The sequence below is a fragment of the Lucilia cuprina genome, chromosome 2 (assembly GCF_022045245.1).
Source record: "Lucilia cuprina isolate Lc7/37 chromosome 2, ASM2204524v1, whole genome shotgun sequence".
Lineage (NCBI taxonomy): Eukaryota > Metazoa > Arthropoda > Insecta > Diptera > Calliphoridae > Lucilia > Lucilia cuprina.
The window spans coordinates 64,090,928-64,109,742 of NC_060950.1; the positions used below are offsets into that span (position 1 = coordinate 64,090,928).

The following is an 18,815-nucleotide window of genomic DNA, read 5'->3' on the forward strand; positions in this document are numbered from 1 at the left end:
GGACTATGATCTTTGAATACATCCACATAATCTATATTCTAGTCTAGACTATAGTTTAGTCTATAGTCTAGACTATAGTTTAGTCTATAGTCTAGACTATAGTTTAGTCTATAGTCTAGACTATAGTTTAGTCTATAGTCTAGACTATAGTTTAGTCTACAGTCTAGACTATAGTTTAGTCTATAGTCGAGGCTTTAGTTTAGTCTACAGTCTAGATTATAGTTTAGTCTATAGTATAGACTATAGTTTAGTCTATAGTCTAGACTATAGTTTAGTCTATAGTCTAGACTATAGTTTAGTCTATAGTCTAGACTATAGTTTAGTCTATAGTCTAGACTATAGATTAGTCTATAGTCTAGACTATAGATTAGTCTATAGTCTGGACCATAGATTAGTCTATAGTTTGGACCATAGTTTAGTCTATAGTCTGGACCATAGTTTAGTCTATAGATTAGTCTTTAGTCTAGACTATAGTTTAGTCTATAGTCTGGACTATAGTTTAGTCTATAGTCGAGACTATAGTTTAGTCTATAGTCGTGACTATAGTTTAGCCTATAGTCTAGACTATAGTTTAGCCTATAGTCTAGACTACAGTTTGGAGTATAGTCTAGACTACAGTTTAGAGTATAGTCTAGATGATAGTTTATTGTCTGTATATTGTCTAGTCTATAGCCTATAGTCTAATTTTTAGTCTTGTCTGTGTCTAGTCTATAGTCTAGTTTATAGTCTAGCCAATAGTCTTAAATCTAGTCTATAGTCTAATCTACAATCTAGTCTACAGTCTGGTCTATAGTCTACTCTTCAGTCTGGTTTATATCCTAGTCCATAGTCTTGTCTATAATCTAGTACATTTTTTAGTCTAGTTCATAGTACAGTCTGATCCATGTTCTAATCTATCTAGTAAAGTCTAGTCTATACTCTGTTTTCTAGCTAATGATCTTGTCTATAGTCTAGTCTATAGTATATTTGCTCTATAATCTAGTCTATTTTCTTGGCTATGGTCTAGCCTTTAGTTTATTCGATAGTCTAGTCCACAGTCAAGTTTATATTCTAGTCTACAGTCTAGTGTATAGTTTTCTCTAATATCTAGGTCTAGTCTATTCTATAATCTAAACTTTCGTCTATTTTCTAGTCTAGTCTACTTTTAAACCACTCTGGTAACATCTCTAATTAAGTATTTCACTTCGTATTAAAAAACTCACCTTGAATTCTTAATTTCTCCACAAAATACCTTACTCACCTCAAATTTTATCCAAATAAAAGCTATTTTATATTATTTTGATTTTATTTAATATTTCTTTATTGATTTTTCATTTATTTATAAGTTTTGTTGTTTTTTTTTGTGTTTTACATAAGATTTCATGATTTTTGTTTATATATTAAGGTATTTTTTTTTTAATAATTTTTATCAACTAATATTAAGATTTATGTTTTTTATGCAGTTTAGTAAAGTTTGTTTTTTTTTTAATTGTCTGATTATGTTTTCTGCTGGATTTATCAATTTTATCTTTCATTTATTACTAACAAATATGTTTTTGACTTTTGTTTCCTTTTTTGCATATTTTATATATGCAAATTACTTAATTGATTCACTGTATATGTATTTATATAGAAGTAATTCTAAAAAAGCTTTTACTTACATTTAAGGATAATTTATATTTAATATAAAGGAAGTATACTTTGTTAAATATATATTTTGTTTAATATTATGGGCGAGAGCTTTGAGGGAATTTTTCCAAAAACAAGACAAAAGATTATGGTTTGCCATTTGCAACTTATTAATTCTGAGTGAATTCCTTTTTTGCCATTCACTGTAAATTGATATACTTTCGCCTTGTTTTAGGGAAAACTTCTTCATTTCTTTGAAATCTTTTCAATTTTGATTTTCTAATGTTTACAACAATAGATATATTTTTGGATTTCATTTTGTTTTCAAATAACAATAAAAATAAAACAAACATTTATAATAAAACTTAAGCAATTAAAAATCTTTAAAATTCAAGGAACATTTTAAATAAAATAACAAAACTTTATAGGAATTTGTCTTACAAAAAAAAAAAAAAAACTTACAACTAAGAAAAGTAAAAGTTTAAAAATATTTTAAATAAAATTTTAGCAATTCCTCAAAAATTAATAAAGAAAAATTGCAAATTTAAGTAACGTTCAACGTTACCTTAAACAGAATTACTTAAACGTTGCTTGATAGTTAGTAAAACGTTAAGTAACGTAACAGTAAGCATTATGTTTCAATTTTTCAATTATTTCCAGTTCAAAATTGCTGAATATAAAATTGATTTTGAAATATAAAAATAGGAAATTTTCTTTCTAAATAAAATATTTAATAAAAAGTAAAGAAATTTTTTATAAAAACCAGTATTTTATTAAAAATATATTGCTCCCGAACAAAAATACTACGAAATTAAGGGCGATATATTTAAGCTAATCCGACTGCGCAATACTCAGTCATAGGATCAATGAGGGCTATTGTAATAATTCGCTTCAGATAACTAGACTTTAAACAACGACAAACACTAGAATATGTTCAAGACTAAACTATGGTCGAAACTGTAGATTAAACTATAGATTAGACTTTATAGACTTTTCGACTTTTTGCATTTTATGAAAAGTCGACTTTTCGACATTTTGCATTTTATGAAAAGTCGACTTTACGACTTTTTTCATTTAATTAAAAGTAGATTTTTCGACTTTTTTCATTTAATTAAAAGTAGATTTTTCGACTTTTCGACTTTTAATATTTTATAAATACCTAGTCGACTTTTCGACTTTTTCCGACTCTTCGACTTTTTCCGACTTTTCTACTTTTTCGGACTTTTCTACTTTTTCCGACTTTTCGACTTTTTCCGACTTGTCGACTTTTTTCGACTCTTTCCGACTTTCCGATTTTTATTTACAAATTCGACTTTTCGACTTTTTTCATAGACGATAGTCGAGTTATCGACTTTTTTGGAACAAAATAGTCGACTTCGACTTTTCGACTTTTTTCGACAAAAAGTCGATTATTCGAAAGTCGATTTATAGAACCCTAGTCAAGACTATCACCCCTATCGCCAAAAGAAGTCAACATTTTGTTCTCTTGAAATTTACATTTCACTCGAACAATTCATTCACAATAGTTAATATTGTGTAGAACAACTGTTCATTGTTTACAAAATTCCATTAACAAATTTTACAACAGTTGATTTTTTTCACGACAAAAAAGTTGGTGAATGAAAAAAAAGTGAAAAGGGAACATATTTCTAGACTATGATCAAAACTATAGTTATATAGTTATAAAACAATAGACCTTATTTCAGTCAAGACTATGTGTGGTCTCAACTATAGTTATAGACTTGACTATGTTATAGAATGACTATAGTCTACAGTCTGTATTATAAACAAGTCTATAATATGGACTGCAGTAGCCTTTATTAGTGTCTAAGTCAAGTTTAGCTTAAAGCCTAGTATATATTGCAGTCCCTAGTCTGAAGTCTAGTCTGGACTGGTTTAGTCTATATCTATTCTATAGTGGAATCTTTAACTAGACCAGAGACTAATCTTTAGTCTGGATTTTAATATATTCAAATGTGGACTATATTGCCGCCTATAGTCTCGAGTATAGTCCTGTCTATATACCTTATGTTCTTTAGACTAATTTATAGTCTGGGCTTTAGTCCAATCTATAGTCTCTATATCTAGTCTGTAGTCTAAACTTTATTCCTATTAACAATACTCTATTTTATAGTCTAGACGATAGTATGGTGCATAGTCTACACTATTATCTGAATAATACCATCTGTAGCCTAGACTATAATCTAGTCTAGTCTAATGTACACTTTATTGCTTTATATATAATGTAGTTAATGATCAGAAGTCTAGACTACAGTCTGGTCTATAATCCAAAATATAGTTAATTCTTTATGGATATAGTCTTAACTAGTCTAATCTATAGTCTGTAGTCTTAACTTTATTCTAGCCTTATAAACCATAATCTGTAATCTATTTTATAGTCTAGACTATATTATAGTCCGTAGTCTACACCATTATTTCAACTTTAATCTAATCTGTAATCAAGTTTATAGTCGTGTATATTGTCAGAACTATATTCAAGTCTGTAATCTTGAATATAGTGCCATCTATAGCCTAGACTATAGTCTAGTATATAGTCTGGTTTGTAGTCTTGTCTATAGTGTAGTTTATAATCTGAAGTCTAGACTATAGCCTAAGCTCTAGTCTGAATGATAGTTAAGTCTATAGGTATCTGTTGTAAAGTTGAATCTATAGTGAGGACTATATACCAGTCTATAATCTCAAGTATGATAGTCGGGACTAATGTAAATTCTGTAATCTGGTAATCTACAGTTTAGTCTATAGTCTGAACCATAGATTCCATAAAAATCTTATAAGATTGCTATAAACTCTTAAGATCAATATTTAACCTTTATAAAATACTGGGTTCTTTAAAAATTAGTGGTTTTAAAATAAAAAAAATACTGTTACAAAATATATATATTATTTTTTAACTACAAGCTATGGGTCATGCTACAGGGAAGTGATTTTTTACATTAATCTGTTTATATATATATTATTTTTTAAAAATTTTTAAAACAAAAACTTTTTCTTAATTATAGTATTTGTGCTTGTTCATCTAAATGCCACTAAAATTGTGTATGCTTTTGCTCCGAAGAATGTCAGAGTAGTGCGTTTATAGGTTAAAAATATATATATTTTCTAAAAACTATTGTATTATTATATATTCTTTAAATTTATAATTTATTCTTTTTTTTCTATCGCGTATATATGTAGTATATAAATATATATTTAAATTTATTCCTCTTGTCCGTAGTATTCTTCAAAATCTTCAAAATAACTACTATCATGATCTTCTAGATCATGGGGTGATATAAGACGACCTAAAGAACCCTGACTACTGCCTCTACTGTTATCATGATTACTAAGAGCACCAACACCACCACCACCGCCAGCAACTGCAATACCTTCTTGTTCTAATTGCATTTCCTCGGCTGTATTAAAATAAAAGATTTTATCTGTATGGCCCAGATATATAGAGGGTACAGCTTCTGTTTTCAGTTTATTTGAGTCGTTGTGTTCAAAACATTGTGGCGGGAAATGTCTCTTACAAATGCGATAATTTTGTGCTCGAAAATCGGTATAGTCTAGTTTTAAATTTGCAAACCATTTATGTGAGACATCCGGATTATAGGGGAATTTGTAGAGAGGCTTTTGCGGATTAATACAACCATAAACAATACATTGTTCGGGTGGTGTTTGCAAATGTTCGGGTATATCGTTTTGATGTATAAAAGAATTTTCATTTAAATTTAAATTTAAGGTGGGCACGGACCAGGGTTGTAGTTGACCTTGTTCATTAAAGCATATCGTTTCAAAATGTTGTTGACATATATTATATTGATTTTCCTGATAATTGCGAGGATCTATTTTAAGATTAAAACACCATTTTATAAATATTTCCGAATCATTGGGGAACTCGGTAAAGAGACGTATACCTGGAGTTTCTGAATTATTGGTACATTTCTGTACACAACATAAATAGATTTGAGATTTGATGTCGCTTATAACAAAATCAGTTTTACGAGGAGGCGAAGAACTTGTCTGAGTGTATTCATAGGTTTCTGATGCCTCCAGCTTTTGTATGCTAAAGAGCGAGCAGGGATTTGTTTCAAGTGGTTCTTCTTCTTGTATTTCAAGAATTTCCTGTTTTATATCCAACAATGGATAGTTATCTGTATCGGAAAATTTCTTTAGCTCTAATTGTGTTGCCGTTATTTGACTTTCTTCATATGCATTCAAATCATGATTTAGAGAATCTAAATTTTCACACCATTCCTCGGAATTATCTAGTTCCTGTTTGACCTGTATAAAATCATCTATGGCCGAGGGTTGAGGAGAATTGAGTGAAGTTTCTAGATCATCTAAATATAATATGGGTATAGCTGATTCCTTTAAAGTTTTATTTTTATTAAAATCACATTTTTCAAAATGCAAATCACAAATACGTAAAGTTTTCACCTCATAATTCGTACAATTCGTTAGACGTAACCATTTTTGAAGAATTTGAGGATTTAAGGGAAACTTATATAATCTATTAAGAGATTTTTCCTTTAAACCCTGATTATTAGGACAAGATTTAAGGCAACATTTACCAGTGGCATTTTGTGTATTGGGTAAAACATTACGCTTAGTTTTCGGTAAATTTAAAGTAGGTAATGCCGTATCCAAAAGTTTCTTTTGTGCAAAACATTCATTGTCAAAGTGTAATTCACAGATTTTTGCGGTTGCCAGAGTTTTCAAAGTGTTAAAGTCCATATCAATGTTATTACACCAGCTTTTACTTATATCGGTTTTGGGAAAAGGAAAAAGTTTAAAAGATTTATACGCCATAAATTGATGATCTGTTTTACAACCCGAAACCACACATTTATCATATTTTTTCACTTTATTTACTTTAGTGAACTTTGGTTTGAGATTTTCAAAAATTTCTTTTAACATTTCTTTATTATTTGTTGTTAAAATTTTACAACTATTTATGTTTTTTTGATTGATTTCATAGAGATTTATAAAATGTTTCGTACAAAATTTGATTGTTTCTGAGTGACGTTGCCACTTTAATTCATGATGTTTTAGTTCCCAACTGTATTTGTTGATCTGTAACCAAATATTGTGACAGATACCCTTATTAGGCCAATCATATAATTGAGAAGTATCTTCCCTACACAAAGGATGTGAACATTTGGTGTTTATAATCCCTTGTGGTTCATGTCTTTCCTCTAAATATAAAGTGGGCACTGAACCCATAAGTGGAATTCTTCTTTTATTTTGCAAAGAAGTGGCCTCAAAATGTTTTAGACAAACATATGTGTTTTCCCTTACTTCTGGTGTATCTTCCAGTTTTAAGTTCTCTAACCATTTTTTATATATCGCCTTACATTTAGTGGGTATTTTACAAAATTCTCCCACTAAACCATCACAGTTTTTAACACAGCAAGTTTTCGAGTTATTCTCTATATTCTCCAGATCTCCTTCTTCAGCATTTCCTTTTAACGCTAAACTATCTGAAAGTAATGTTGGCAACATTCCCGTCTTGGGTTTGCGACAATCTATTAAGGCTTTTCTCTCGAAATGTCTATGACAAATCCAATCATTAGCACTTAAAGTATTCTCTTTGATATTCAAATTGTAACACCATTTACTTTTCAATTCCGGCTGCTCGGGAAATTTGATTCTATTGATTTTATCATATTGTGTAGAACGTTGACAACACTTTACTTTACACCTAAAATAGCTATAGTATTTAAGGGATTCATTAGTTGAGTATATAGCGGGTGAACCTAGCTTTAGGGTAGGTACTGATCCGATCAGTAAACGATAATGATTTTTTAGACATTGTTTGTGAAAGTGTTCTATGCAAATTCTGAAACGTCTTAAGACCCCCTTTGCGTTATATTGTTTTTGATTGATTTTACAATTGGCCAGCCATTGTTCTCGTAATTTGCGTATATTGGGTAGTTTGAAGAATGGTATATGATCCTGATAGTTATTAAAGTTGCGACAAGTTTTTATGCAACAACCTATAGGGTTTTTACCTTTGCCATTTGTATGTTTATCAGGTTCTTCTGTTGCATCGGGATCGTTTAATTCATTTTCACTATGATCACTTGGTTCATAGTCCGGACGTGCTTGTAGATAATCATCTTGAGAATCTTCGTAGGGATAGAGTTGTACATTTGTAAAACTATCTTGACTATAGTCTAAATTATCATTTTCCTTGGGATTTTCGTTATTCTCTAGATATTGCTCGTTAGTCTGATAACTGTCTGTGATATAAAGCTGTTCCTTAAACTCTTCCAATTCCTGTTTTATCTCATATATAGTAAAAGTATTTTCGTCTTCTGGATTACTCTGCAAATAGTCTTCAGTTTGCTTTGCAACTTCTTGAGTAGTTAACTGCTCTGGGTTCTCTTTTAGCTTAGCTGCCGTAGAAGATTGTTCTCTCTCGGTTTCTATATCCAATAATTTCTGAGTACTTTCAATTACCTGTTCCTGCTTTATTTGTTCTTTAATTTCCCTTGAATCTGTAGCATTATCGGTCTCTGTTAAAATTTCCAATAAATTTTCCAAATAAGCATCCTCTTGCTGTTGTATGTTTGACTCAACTTCACAACTTTCCGGCTCCTTAACTTGATCTAAATGTTCTTCCTTATCTTTACAGTTCTTCTCTTCTATCAAATTGTTAATTTCTTGTTCTTCTGACTCTTTATTTTCTTTTAAAGTTTTCTTCTCTTTAGCTTTCTTGGTTTTATTCTCTTTAGCTTTGTTGGATAAATGTTTTGTCTTCACAACTTTTGTGAGTTTAGCTTTGATATTTAAAGCTTTCTTTCTTAGAGTTTTGGCCTTGGGATCATAACGATTGATAAGTTTATCGGGTTTTCTTAAATGTTGTAAAGGCCTTAAAGCTTTTGCTCTAAATGTTTTTGTTTCCTTTTTTTCAGACTCTAAATTATTGTCTAACTCCTGGTTAACCTGTAAATCCTGCTGCTGCTGCTCTTTTGTTACATCCTCGTTAGCTTTAGGTGTTACTTTCTCCTCTGCTTTTCCCTCTTCTTTTAGTTCCGCTTTGATCTTTGATTTTCCATTAAAATTGGGATTTTTGAAAAGCTTTTTACGATGTCCCAATTTAAGTGTTGGCAATGCCATTGCCCTTATTAAACCAAATCTATTGAAACATTCCTTTTCAAAGTGTTGACCACATAACTTGGCCTCTCTTAAAGACTCCATGGGAATTTCCTTTTCCAATTGCAAATTATGGCACCATTTTCTTAATAAAGTTTTATCTTTGGGAAAGTTAAACAATTGCAACCAGGGTCCTTTACACAATTTAACACAACACTTTAGATAGGGACGTCTTACGGGATTGGTATGAAGATCCTTGGGTGGTTTATTTAGACACAAAGTGGGTACGGAATATTTACGCAATAACTTATAGCCTTTATAAAAACAATCCCTTTCAAAATGATCCGAACAAATTCTCATAGTTTCCTGATATTGCGTACGATTAAGGCCTAAATTGTGTAACCATTTCTGTCTCAACGTATTGCTGGAGGGAAATTTAAAGAGATAGATTTCTTTGGATTTATTTAAAATCTGCTTGCAGCTATTTATACAACAAACATAATAGGCTATCTTATCGGCTGGATTGAGATATAGTTCGGTTTTACGTTTCAGCTTTAAAGTAGGTACTGACCAGGATTTTAAAGGTTTTATTTTATCCACTGCCTTGGAAAAGCAATAGTTTTCGAAATGTTTATAGCAGACTCTTAAATTTAAGGTACATTGTTGGGTGCCCAGGTCCAAGTTATGTATCCATTTCTTGGCTTCTGATAGCTTAAGGGGAAACTTATAAAATGGACCCTTAACAGTTGGACAATTGGAGACACAGCAGTGTTTAAGATTTTCATGATGAGAGGGTAATGCCTCGGGTGGATTGACATATAAACTATTGTTGAAGGGCAGCTTTAGGGTGGGCAAAGACCAACGATGTAGCTTTTTCTCACTTAAACATCTTTCCTCAAAATGTTGGGCACATATGCGATAATTGTTGCGCTGATCATAGTCAAACTTTAAACCCGTATTATGCAGCCATTTATTGAATAAAGTTTGATCTTTGGGAAATTTCAATAATTTCCATATGAGTTTGAAACCGGAATTACATTTTGGTATATTACATTTATAGCTTTGTAGACCAGGTAAAGCTTTAAGCTCATTATAGGTTAGCGACAACTTAACATATTCCTTGGACTCCTTAAGAAAAGCACTATATTTTTCCAAGATCCTCTCGAAAAAGGCCACAAAATGTACGGAACAGATGTATAGGGAGGTATTATAAGTAGTTTCCATTTCGAGTTCTTGAAACCAGAAACTTTGTAACATTAAATCTTCGGGTAATTTGTGATAATAGAAACCCTCGATTGTACAATTATCCAGACAGCATTTTATAAAATTATTACCATAAATATCCGAGTCCGTGTGGCCCAAGTTGAGGGTTGGTAAAGCTTGAGTTATTAAATCCTTGTTGGATATCTTACAGCTCTGTTCGAAATGTTTATCGCATACTCGCAAATCTTTAACCTCGGACTCTTCTACTTGTAATTTCAAATTATACAACCATTTTTCCAAATCCTCTTTGTGCTTGGGAAATCTATACAAATGTTTAGCTTCCTCCGATGTTTGTTGGCAATTCAAAACACAGCATTTTCGTGGCATTTCATATAATTCCTCATTGTTTTTGTAGAACCAGTCTTTAGAGGCTATCTCTAGGAATTTGGTGGGTATGGCATTCTCATGTAGCAGTCCTTGTTTAATACAACTCTTATCGAAATGCTTACTGCAGATAACATCCTGAGGATTGTAAGTCTCGGCCGATAAATTCAAATTAAACAGCCATTTCTTAAGTATCTCGGGTTTTTGTGGCATTTTGAATAGTTTCACCTTATCCACACTGGGGGTCTTTTGACAATTTTCCACTAGACATTTACTTTCTTGAGGATTTGAACTCAACACCAAATGACTTTCGGTTTTTATGCCTAAATTCAAAACAGGTACAGCATTAATTTTCAAATTATCCGATCCGACCATGAAACTTTCGATACCAAAATGTTTGCTACATACTTTATAGTGATTATTTAAAGCTTGCCTAAGTTCTATTTGCAAATTGTTGCACCAGATTTTGCGCAATTCGAAACTGCGCGGAAAAGCATACAATTTCAAGTTTGTTTCCTTACACTGTTCAATGCAACACTGCTCCTTAACACTATTACTGTTAACCCGTTTCAAGCGTAACTTGCGACAATTACGTGTTATGGCTTCCGTATGACCCAGATTTAACGTGGGTAAAGCCCCGTTTCTTAAATGGCATCTTTTGTAGAACACATAGGGTTCAAAATGTTCACTGCAGATTTTCAATTTCTTTAGTTTACTTCTATCATAAGGGATTCTCAAGTTTTTACACCATTTCTTAGCACTCATACTTTCGTTATCCAGAAAGGGTATTAGGAAAATCCTTTCGGTATTAACATTACCACAATGTTTTAGAAAACATTTTTCTTTTGGTGTTGATTTCTGCATAAAAGTCTCAAAATCCTTGGGATTATTCTTGTAAATAGGCTCACGATTAGCATAGCTTAGCTTTAGCGTTGGTACAGCCTTGGGATGTAGTTTGCCTTTTATAATGCAATTGCTTTCGAAATGTTTTGCGCATATTTGCAAATCGTTGGGTATGCTTAGCTTTTCAGGTAATCTTAAGTTTTTATACCATTTCTTTAGTGTATTCTCATCAGTGGGAAATTTAAATAGCTGCTCCATTGCCATTGGCTCCTTCGGCAAGTCCTTCTCTTTCTTCTCCGGTTTTACAAATTTCTTGCGTCGACAATGTTTGAGGCAACATAGCCGAAAAACCGATTGCTTGCTGGTTTTGCTATGCTTATAAGGAGGTGGTGGCTTTAGATTGCCGTCCGCTTCTGGCAGGTTAACTGTTTCTGTACAATCCTTGGTTAATGTTTTCTTTGGCGGCATTTCCTCTGAGTTGGAGTGTTTAGCCTGACGATTAGGTCCTAGATTTAAAGTAGGCACTGCTCCTTGTCTTAGCCTTCGTGTGCCTATAACACGCAATTCAAAATGATCTATACAAACACGTCCGATACATTCGTCGGGCTGTAAGCCTAGATTATCACACCATTTTTGCAATAATTGTGGATCTTTGGGAAAACCATAAGTGGTCAAATGCTGTTCGGGTGTTTTCTCTTTGCCACAGTGTTTTAGACAACAAATGGGAGCTACTGCATTAAGAGCTTTATCGGTTCTAAGATTAGTGCTATTGGCATAATCCATTTCCAAGGGCAAAGAAGTATTAGTGTTTTCATCTTCTGACAATTCCAATCTTTCACGTTTGACACTAAAACTGTTGGTTTCTGTATTATCTCTCTTTAGGGTATTACTTGTTGAGATATTTTTGGTTTCATTATGATTATCGTTTAGTTTCTCTAGTTTAGGTTCAGGGGTGTGAGTGACTCTTGCTTGATCTGCTTTTTGATCGGGTGTCACTGAACGTGGTTCTCTAAAACCAAAAAATGACTTATTATCCGGTGTTTCGGATCTTAACTTAAGTTGTCCGCTATTGGGCTTTTGTTCAGGAGTTTCTGAACGTAATTCTTTTAAACTAGAAGCGGGTGTTATAGATCTACGTCCTCTTAAACTACTGGCTGGTGTTAGGCAACCAAATTCTCTTTCATATGAAGAACGGGAACATAAATCCATTAAGTCTTCGGGTGTTAAAGGTGTTATGGCTACTCTTACCTCTTTAAATTTAATAGAACTCCAATCGGTTATGCTGGTTGTAACACTCAATTCATCATCTTCTTGTGGTCTTTTACTATTACTTTCTTGTTCTTCTAGTACATCTTCCTCCTCCCCCTCTTCCTCATCATAGTATAACACTTCTTCTTCCTCCAACTCCTCCTCCTCTTCCTCCTCCTTCTCGCGTTCTTCCTCTTCTATATCGGTTTCCCATAATTCTTCATCTTCCTCCTCCTCTTCTTCTTCCTCCTCCCCGGAATGGGGCTCATATTCCTCTTCGTACAACTCTTCTGTGATTTCTTTTGTTTCTAAAGGATCTACTTTTACTTCCTGTTCTCTGGATTTCAATTTCATTTTCTCTTTTAATTCCTTATTATCGTATATATCCTCATCATCATGGCCCAAATTTAAAGTGGGCACTGCTCCATTTTTCAATTTCTTTTCTCCTATAACCTCCTTTTCGAAATGTTCATGGCATATTTTGCCCTTACATTTCTCCAGTTCTAGTTTTAAATTTTTCGACCATTTCTCTAGAAATTCGGGTGATTTGGGAAACACAAATAACCGAACTCCTTGCGGCATCGTATGATTTTTACAGTGCGCCAACACACAACGCTGTATCTGCAGAGATTGTACTTTGCGAGGATTGTCGAAAATAGCATCCGTGTGACCTAAATGCATGGTGGGTACAGCCCAGGCTTTCAGTTGTTTGCCCTCTAGACATCTTTTGTGAAAATGATGATTGCAAATTTTAACATTTTGCAACTTATGCGAGGATTTCATTTGTGAAATTTGTAAATTATGCAGCCATTTACGTTTCATCTTGGGATTGCTGGGTAAACTGTAGAAACGTACACCATGTTTCAATCTAGACTTACGGCAACTGGCTATATAGCATTTAGCGCTGTCCAGAGACTTCTTAATCTTAACCTGTTTCAATTGTATGTCGGCTATCTGCTCGGGAGCCTCAAATAACTCTTGGCGTATGGTGGTTTTATTGAGATGCTCCGGAGCCTCATCATGACCCAAATTCAAAGTGGGTATGGCCCAGGAACGTATGCGACAGCTGCCAAAGCATTGTTTCTCAAAATGCAAAGAGCAAATTTTCAATAGAGGCGTAAAATGATGAGACATTTTTAAATTATCACACCATTTCTTTAGTAACTTATCATCACAGGGAAAATTAAAAAGTTTAATGGAATCATCTTCGGCAGATTTTTGATAGCTGCAATTTTTCACGGCACATTTAACAATTTGTGGTCCCAACATTCGGCGATCTAGTTTAGTAAGATCGGGATTTTTATACAAATGTTTATCTTCGTCTAAAGGTAAATTTAAAGTGGGTATGGCCCAAGATCTTAATCTTTGGTTTTCGGTAATGCAATAGGATTCGAAATGCAAGGCGCATACTTTATTCATATAGCGGCGATGTTCGTCGGGTATTATGCCGGTGTTGTGAGACCATTTATTAACTAAATTTTTGCCATACGGAAAGAAAAACAGTCTTATGGAGGAGTTTAAGAGGTTGGTGGCACAATCAGCCACACGACACTGATAGCTGTTGACCACCAAAGATATGTTCGACTTTTGATAATTATATTGTAATTTCTGGAAATCGGATTTTAAATCGGGATTTTCTTCTGCTAATTCCAACATTTGTTCTTTAAGTTGATTGAATATATTTTGGAAATGTAGGCCACAGATTCTAGCTTCACAGGGTAAGTCCTCTTCAGCGTCTTCTCCCAATTCCTTTAACCATAATTCTTTAAATTCTTTGCTTTGCGGCAATTCATAGGGTTCACGCATTATGCTTTTGGGAGCAGAACAATCGGAGACATAACATTTAATATCTCCTGGTTCTAGACTTAAAGGATCTGTATTATCTTCCTCTGGTTCCTCACACTCATATTGCTCTCTATTTTCCTCCCGTAAAATACGTCTTCTTTCCAATCGTTCGGCATCTTTTTGTTTTATAAACAAATTTGGTCGTATTCTATCGGGATTAATTTGATACAAGTCATCTACATCATCATGGCCCAAATTTAAAGTGGGTAAAGCTCCAAAATTTAATCTAGTCTTACCCACACACACCGCCTCGAAATGATCATTGCAAATTTTATATTTTTCTCTTTCTTTAAAATTGAGATAATCTAATTTTAGATTATGTTTCCATTTGCGGAATAATTTCAAATTCTTTGGGAAACTATTCATTTGAGCTTCATCATATTTGCGCGTTTTACCGCAGGTGGGTACACAACATTTGAATAGGAATTCTCCGGCTCTTTGCTCGGGCGGTGGATTGGGTATTATATCCACTAAATCATCTTCCTGATGTCCCAGTTTTAAGGTAGGTATAGCCCATTTATACAGCTGGCGTGGTCCTATACATTCCGTTTCGAAATGTTTACTGCATATCTTAATGCCCACACAATCATTGGTTTCCATTTTAAGGTTATTACACCATTTCTTAAGTAAAACATCGTCATCGCGAGGAAAACGGAAAAGTCTTATGTCTTCCATGTCTTTGCGCGAATCACAGCCATTAACCACACATTTCTCCAAATCAAAGAACGATCTGGTCTCATTGGGATATAAATCTTTAGCATCGTGTCCCAGTTTCAAAGTAGGTATAGCACCGGGCGACAGTTTTCTTTCGCCCACCGAATGTGGCTCAAAATGTTCGGCACAGATTCTTAGCTGAGAGCTTAATTTTCCTTTAGGCCAATTTTTGATGTTATGACGCCATTTATATAGTATGGATCTATTGTTGGGGAAACGGAAGAGTGAAACACCATCTAGTTTGGTTTTGCCACAGCTCTCTATGATGCATTTTCTTTGTGAGCCTATTTTGATTTGTTTTAAACGTGCAGGATTTTGATAGATTTTATAGCCCGGCGGAGCATTTAGATCAAGAGTGGGTACTGCCAGCGACATGGGACAACGTTTGGTTAATACCGAGGATTCAAAGTGACTGGAGCAGATGCGTCGGTGAGAACTACCCACCAATGGTAGCTGTAAATTGTGACACCATTTCGCCAAAGTCTGGCGGTTATTGTAGGGAAAACGAAACAGATGAACCTTGTCCACCGAGCGCATTTTACGACAATGCGGCAGGCAACAGCGTGGCGACCATTTAATGGCTTCATGGCTGCTGATTAACCTTTCCGGTTTGATTTTCTTTTTATAGATAGTGGGCATAGGTGGAGGATTTTCGAAAAGATGCTCTACTTTAGCGCCCAAATTGAGAGTAGGCATGGCCCAGTTGAGCAAACGTTTGCCTATACAATGCTGTTCGAAATGTAAATTACAAATTTTCATATTGGGCAATTCGGCCACATCCACCTGTAAGTTATGAGCCCATTTAACCAATTGCTCAGCATCCTCGGGTGGTCTATACAATTTGACATCATCAATTTGCGGATTACGTTTACAGCTGACCACACAACATTCTCCTTGCTCATCGCCATTATTGGGAGCAAAAGGCTTTACCCAATTCTCGTTAATCTCCTCCTCAGAGGGTAGAGCATGCGGAGCCTCATCCCAGCCTAAATTTAAAGTGGGTATGGCCCATTTTTCCAAACGTTTATTACGCAAGCAGCGATCTTCGAAATGTATCTCGCAGACAGCATCATTGAAGAGCTTAGTGCCATCCGGAATGGGTTTCTGCAGATTCTCACACCATTTCTGCAGCAATTCAGGGTGTGTGGGGAATCTATGAAGATTAGCATGATCACGATCACGATTTCTTTTGCACGTTTGTATGCAGCAAGTTTCACGTATATTAAGTTTCTTAATAACATCCGGATTCCGATAGATATTGGTGTCATCGTGACCCAACTCTAGTGTAGGTACAGCAAAGGGTCTCATGCAACCGCCTATGCAATACTTTTCGAAATGTGCACTGCAGATTCTAACACTTTTATGCATTTTAACCAAATCCATTTTCAAATTGTGACACCATTTCTTCAGCTGCTCCGGACGTTTGGGTACCGTATGCAGAGTAATATCAGCTGAATGGCGGGTACGTTTACAGGTGGGCACTAGGCAAACATCTCCCAAATCTAAATTATTGGAATTATTAGAATTTGCTGCTGCCGAGGAGGAATATTTCTGCACCATGGATGATGCATTCATAAAAACGCCATCATAGATATGTGATGAACCAGCCATTTCCTGTTTAAACAATTCTGCATATTTATGAGCCTTCGACGAGGTGGAGGGTTGTGGCGGCGGAGGCGGTGGTGGTGTGTAAAGTTCATTTTCATATATATTAAATCTATCATTATGACCCAAATTTAAAGTGGGCACTGCGCCGGGATTAAGTTTTCTTAAGCCTAATGCCTCTTTAATGAAATGAGAAGAACATATTTTATGATTTTTACCTCTATACATATTGGGATCTAAGCGCAAGTTATAACACCAACGTCTTAGTAAAGTTTCATCGCGTGGAAATCTGTACAAAGATAAATTACAATCATACGATCTGCTGCGTCGGCAGAAGGGCAAAAAACATTTCTTTTCCTCTTGATAGATATTAGGATTATCGTGTATTTTACCATACACTGTGCCCAGATTGAGGGTGGGTATGGCCCAGGGTTTCAAACGAAACTTACCAAAACATTTCTCCTCAAAATGACGCGAACAGAAAAATCTATTATCTTTACTGTGAACCGGTAGACGGGAGTTTTGACACCATTTTATCAAGGTCTTTAAATCGCGTGGAAATACATGAAATTTTACATTAGTTTCGCCACGCTGCGAAGGACAACCCGGCATACTACACTTGGCCATTTCACCGGCCGGAAACCCCCCCGAACTTTCTCTATTCTGATATAAATTACCCACATCATCATGACCCAAATTAAAGGTGGGCACTGCCCAATAACTTAAGGAATACTTAGCTATACAACGTTTGGGAAAATGTAAACTACAAATACGATATAAACCATAATTAACATTAGGATCATAGATCATTTTTAGATTATGCAACCATTGTGCTAAATACTTTTCATCCCTTGGAAAGCCAAAGAATTGTAAGGAAGGCGAAGAGAATTTACGTACCCCACACTTGGGCACACAACAAATGGCATCTTCATCTTGTATGGCATCGTTATTATTAAAGGAATACGATGAATTAGTAGAGCTGGAAGCATTATCTTGAAAATCTTGTAGAAATGCTAAATTTGGATTGGAGCCTGTTGCAAAATCGGCAGGAGGATAATCATTGTCATAAGATGGAAAATCTGATTGATCCATAGGTGGATAAAAATCGGGTTCTACTTTAATTTCTGTTTTTACCTCTACCTGTGGCTCCAAAGGAAAATCACTAGCGGCACCAAACGAATTAGCTGCTTCCATGGAAGTTTTTGAAGAGGAAGGTTTATTATATAAAGCTTCCAAATGCTGACTATTAGCCGGAGGTATATCTACAATTGAAAATCATTATAAAACATTAAAATTTCCATAAATTTATCTTTCTCTATTACCCACCTTTTAGGGAGAACGTATGTGCTATTTCCAAATTCGAACTTTCCGGTTTTCCCAGATAAGGTGTTGTTGATGTGGAGGACGTTGACGACGAGGTAATTGGTTTTTTAAAGGCTATTCAAAAATAAACTTTCAGTTTAGTTCTATTACGTCAAAATAAAGTATTTTTTTCATCTTGTTTGTTTACCTTCTTTATCGTAAAATTTTCCACAGAAATCTTCATTGTTTATGTAGTGATCATGCAGTTCCAATGAAGTTTGAAAACATAAACGACAGATACAGCAATCGAAGCGTGGTTGGTATTTATGCTCATTTAGATGGACAAATAATTGATCGCGTTGTGTTACACTTATACAGCAAATCTGGGGAAGAGTTTAAAGATGAATTATTCAAAGATTTACAGGCTTGGCTTTAAAGTTCTAACTCAGTTCTAGTTGAGTTCTAGTTCAGTTCAAGTTCAGTTCTAGTTCAGTTCTAGTTCAGTTCTAGTTCAGTTCTAGTTCAGTTCTAGTTCAGTTCTAGTTGAGTTCAAGTTCAGTTCTAGTTCAGTTCTAGTTCAGTTCTAGTTCAGTTCTAGTTCAGTTCTAGTTCAGTTCTAGTTCAGTTCTAGTTCAGTTCTAGTTCAGTTCTAGTTCAGTTCTAGTTCAGTTCTAGTTCAGTTCTAGTTCAGTTCTAGTTCAGTTCTAGTTCAGTTCTAGTTCAGTTCAAGTTCAGTTCTAGTTCAGTTCTAGTTCAGTTCTAGTTCAGTTCCAGTTCAGTTCTAGTTCTAGTTCAGTTCTAGTTCAGTTCTAGTTTTAGTTCTAGTTCAGTTCTAGTTCTAGTTCAGTTCTAGGTCAGGTCTAGTTCAGTTCTAGTTCAGTTCTAATTCAGTTCTAGTTCAGTTCTAGTTCAGTTCTAGTTCAGTTCTAGTTCAGTTCTAGTTCAGTTCTAGTTCAGTTCTA

General features: G+C 34.4%; 1 protein-coding gene across 1 annotated transcript in view; it reads right to left on the reverse strand.

The window, feature by feature from the left end:
• Window positions 1–2,962: 2,962 nt before the first annotated feature.
• LOC111688201 overlaps window positions 2,963–18,815 on the reverse strand; it is an 18,203-nt gene continuing 2,350 nt past the window's right edge. The window contains exons 2-4 of the mRNA XM_046955934.1: window positions 18,062–18,246; window positions 17,878–17,988; window positions 2,963–17,813 (exon numbers count right to left, since the gene is read on the reverse strand). Coding sequence (XP_046811890.1) covers window positions 4,825–17,813; window positions 17,878–17,988; window positions 18,062–18,246 — 13,285 coding nt within the window. The 3' untranslated portion in view covers window positions 2,963–4,824. The remainder of the gene's footprint in view (window positions 17,814–17,877; window positions 17,989–18,061; window positions 18,247–18,815) is intronic.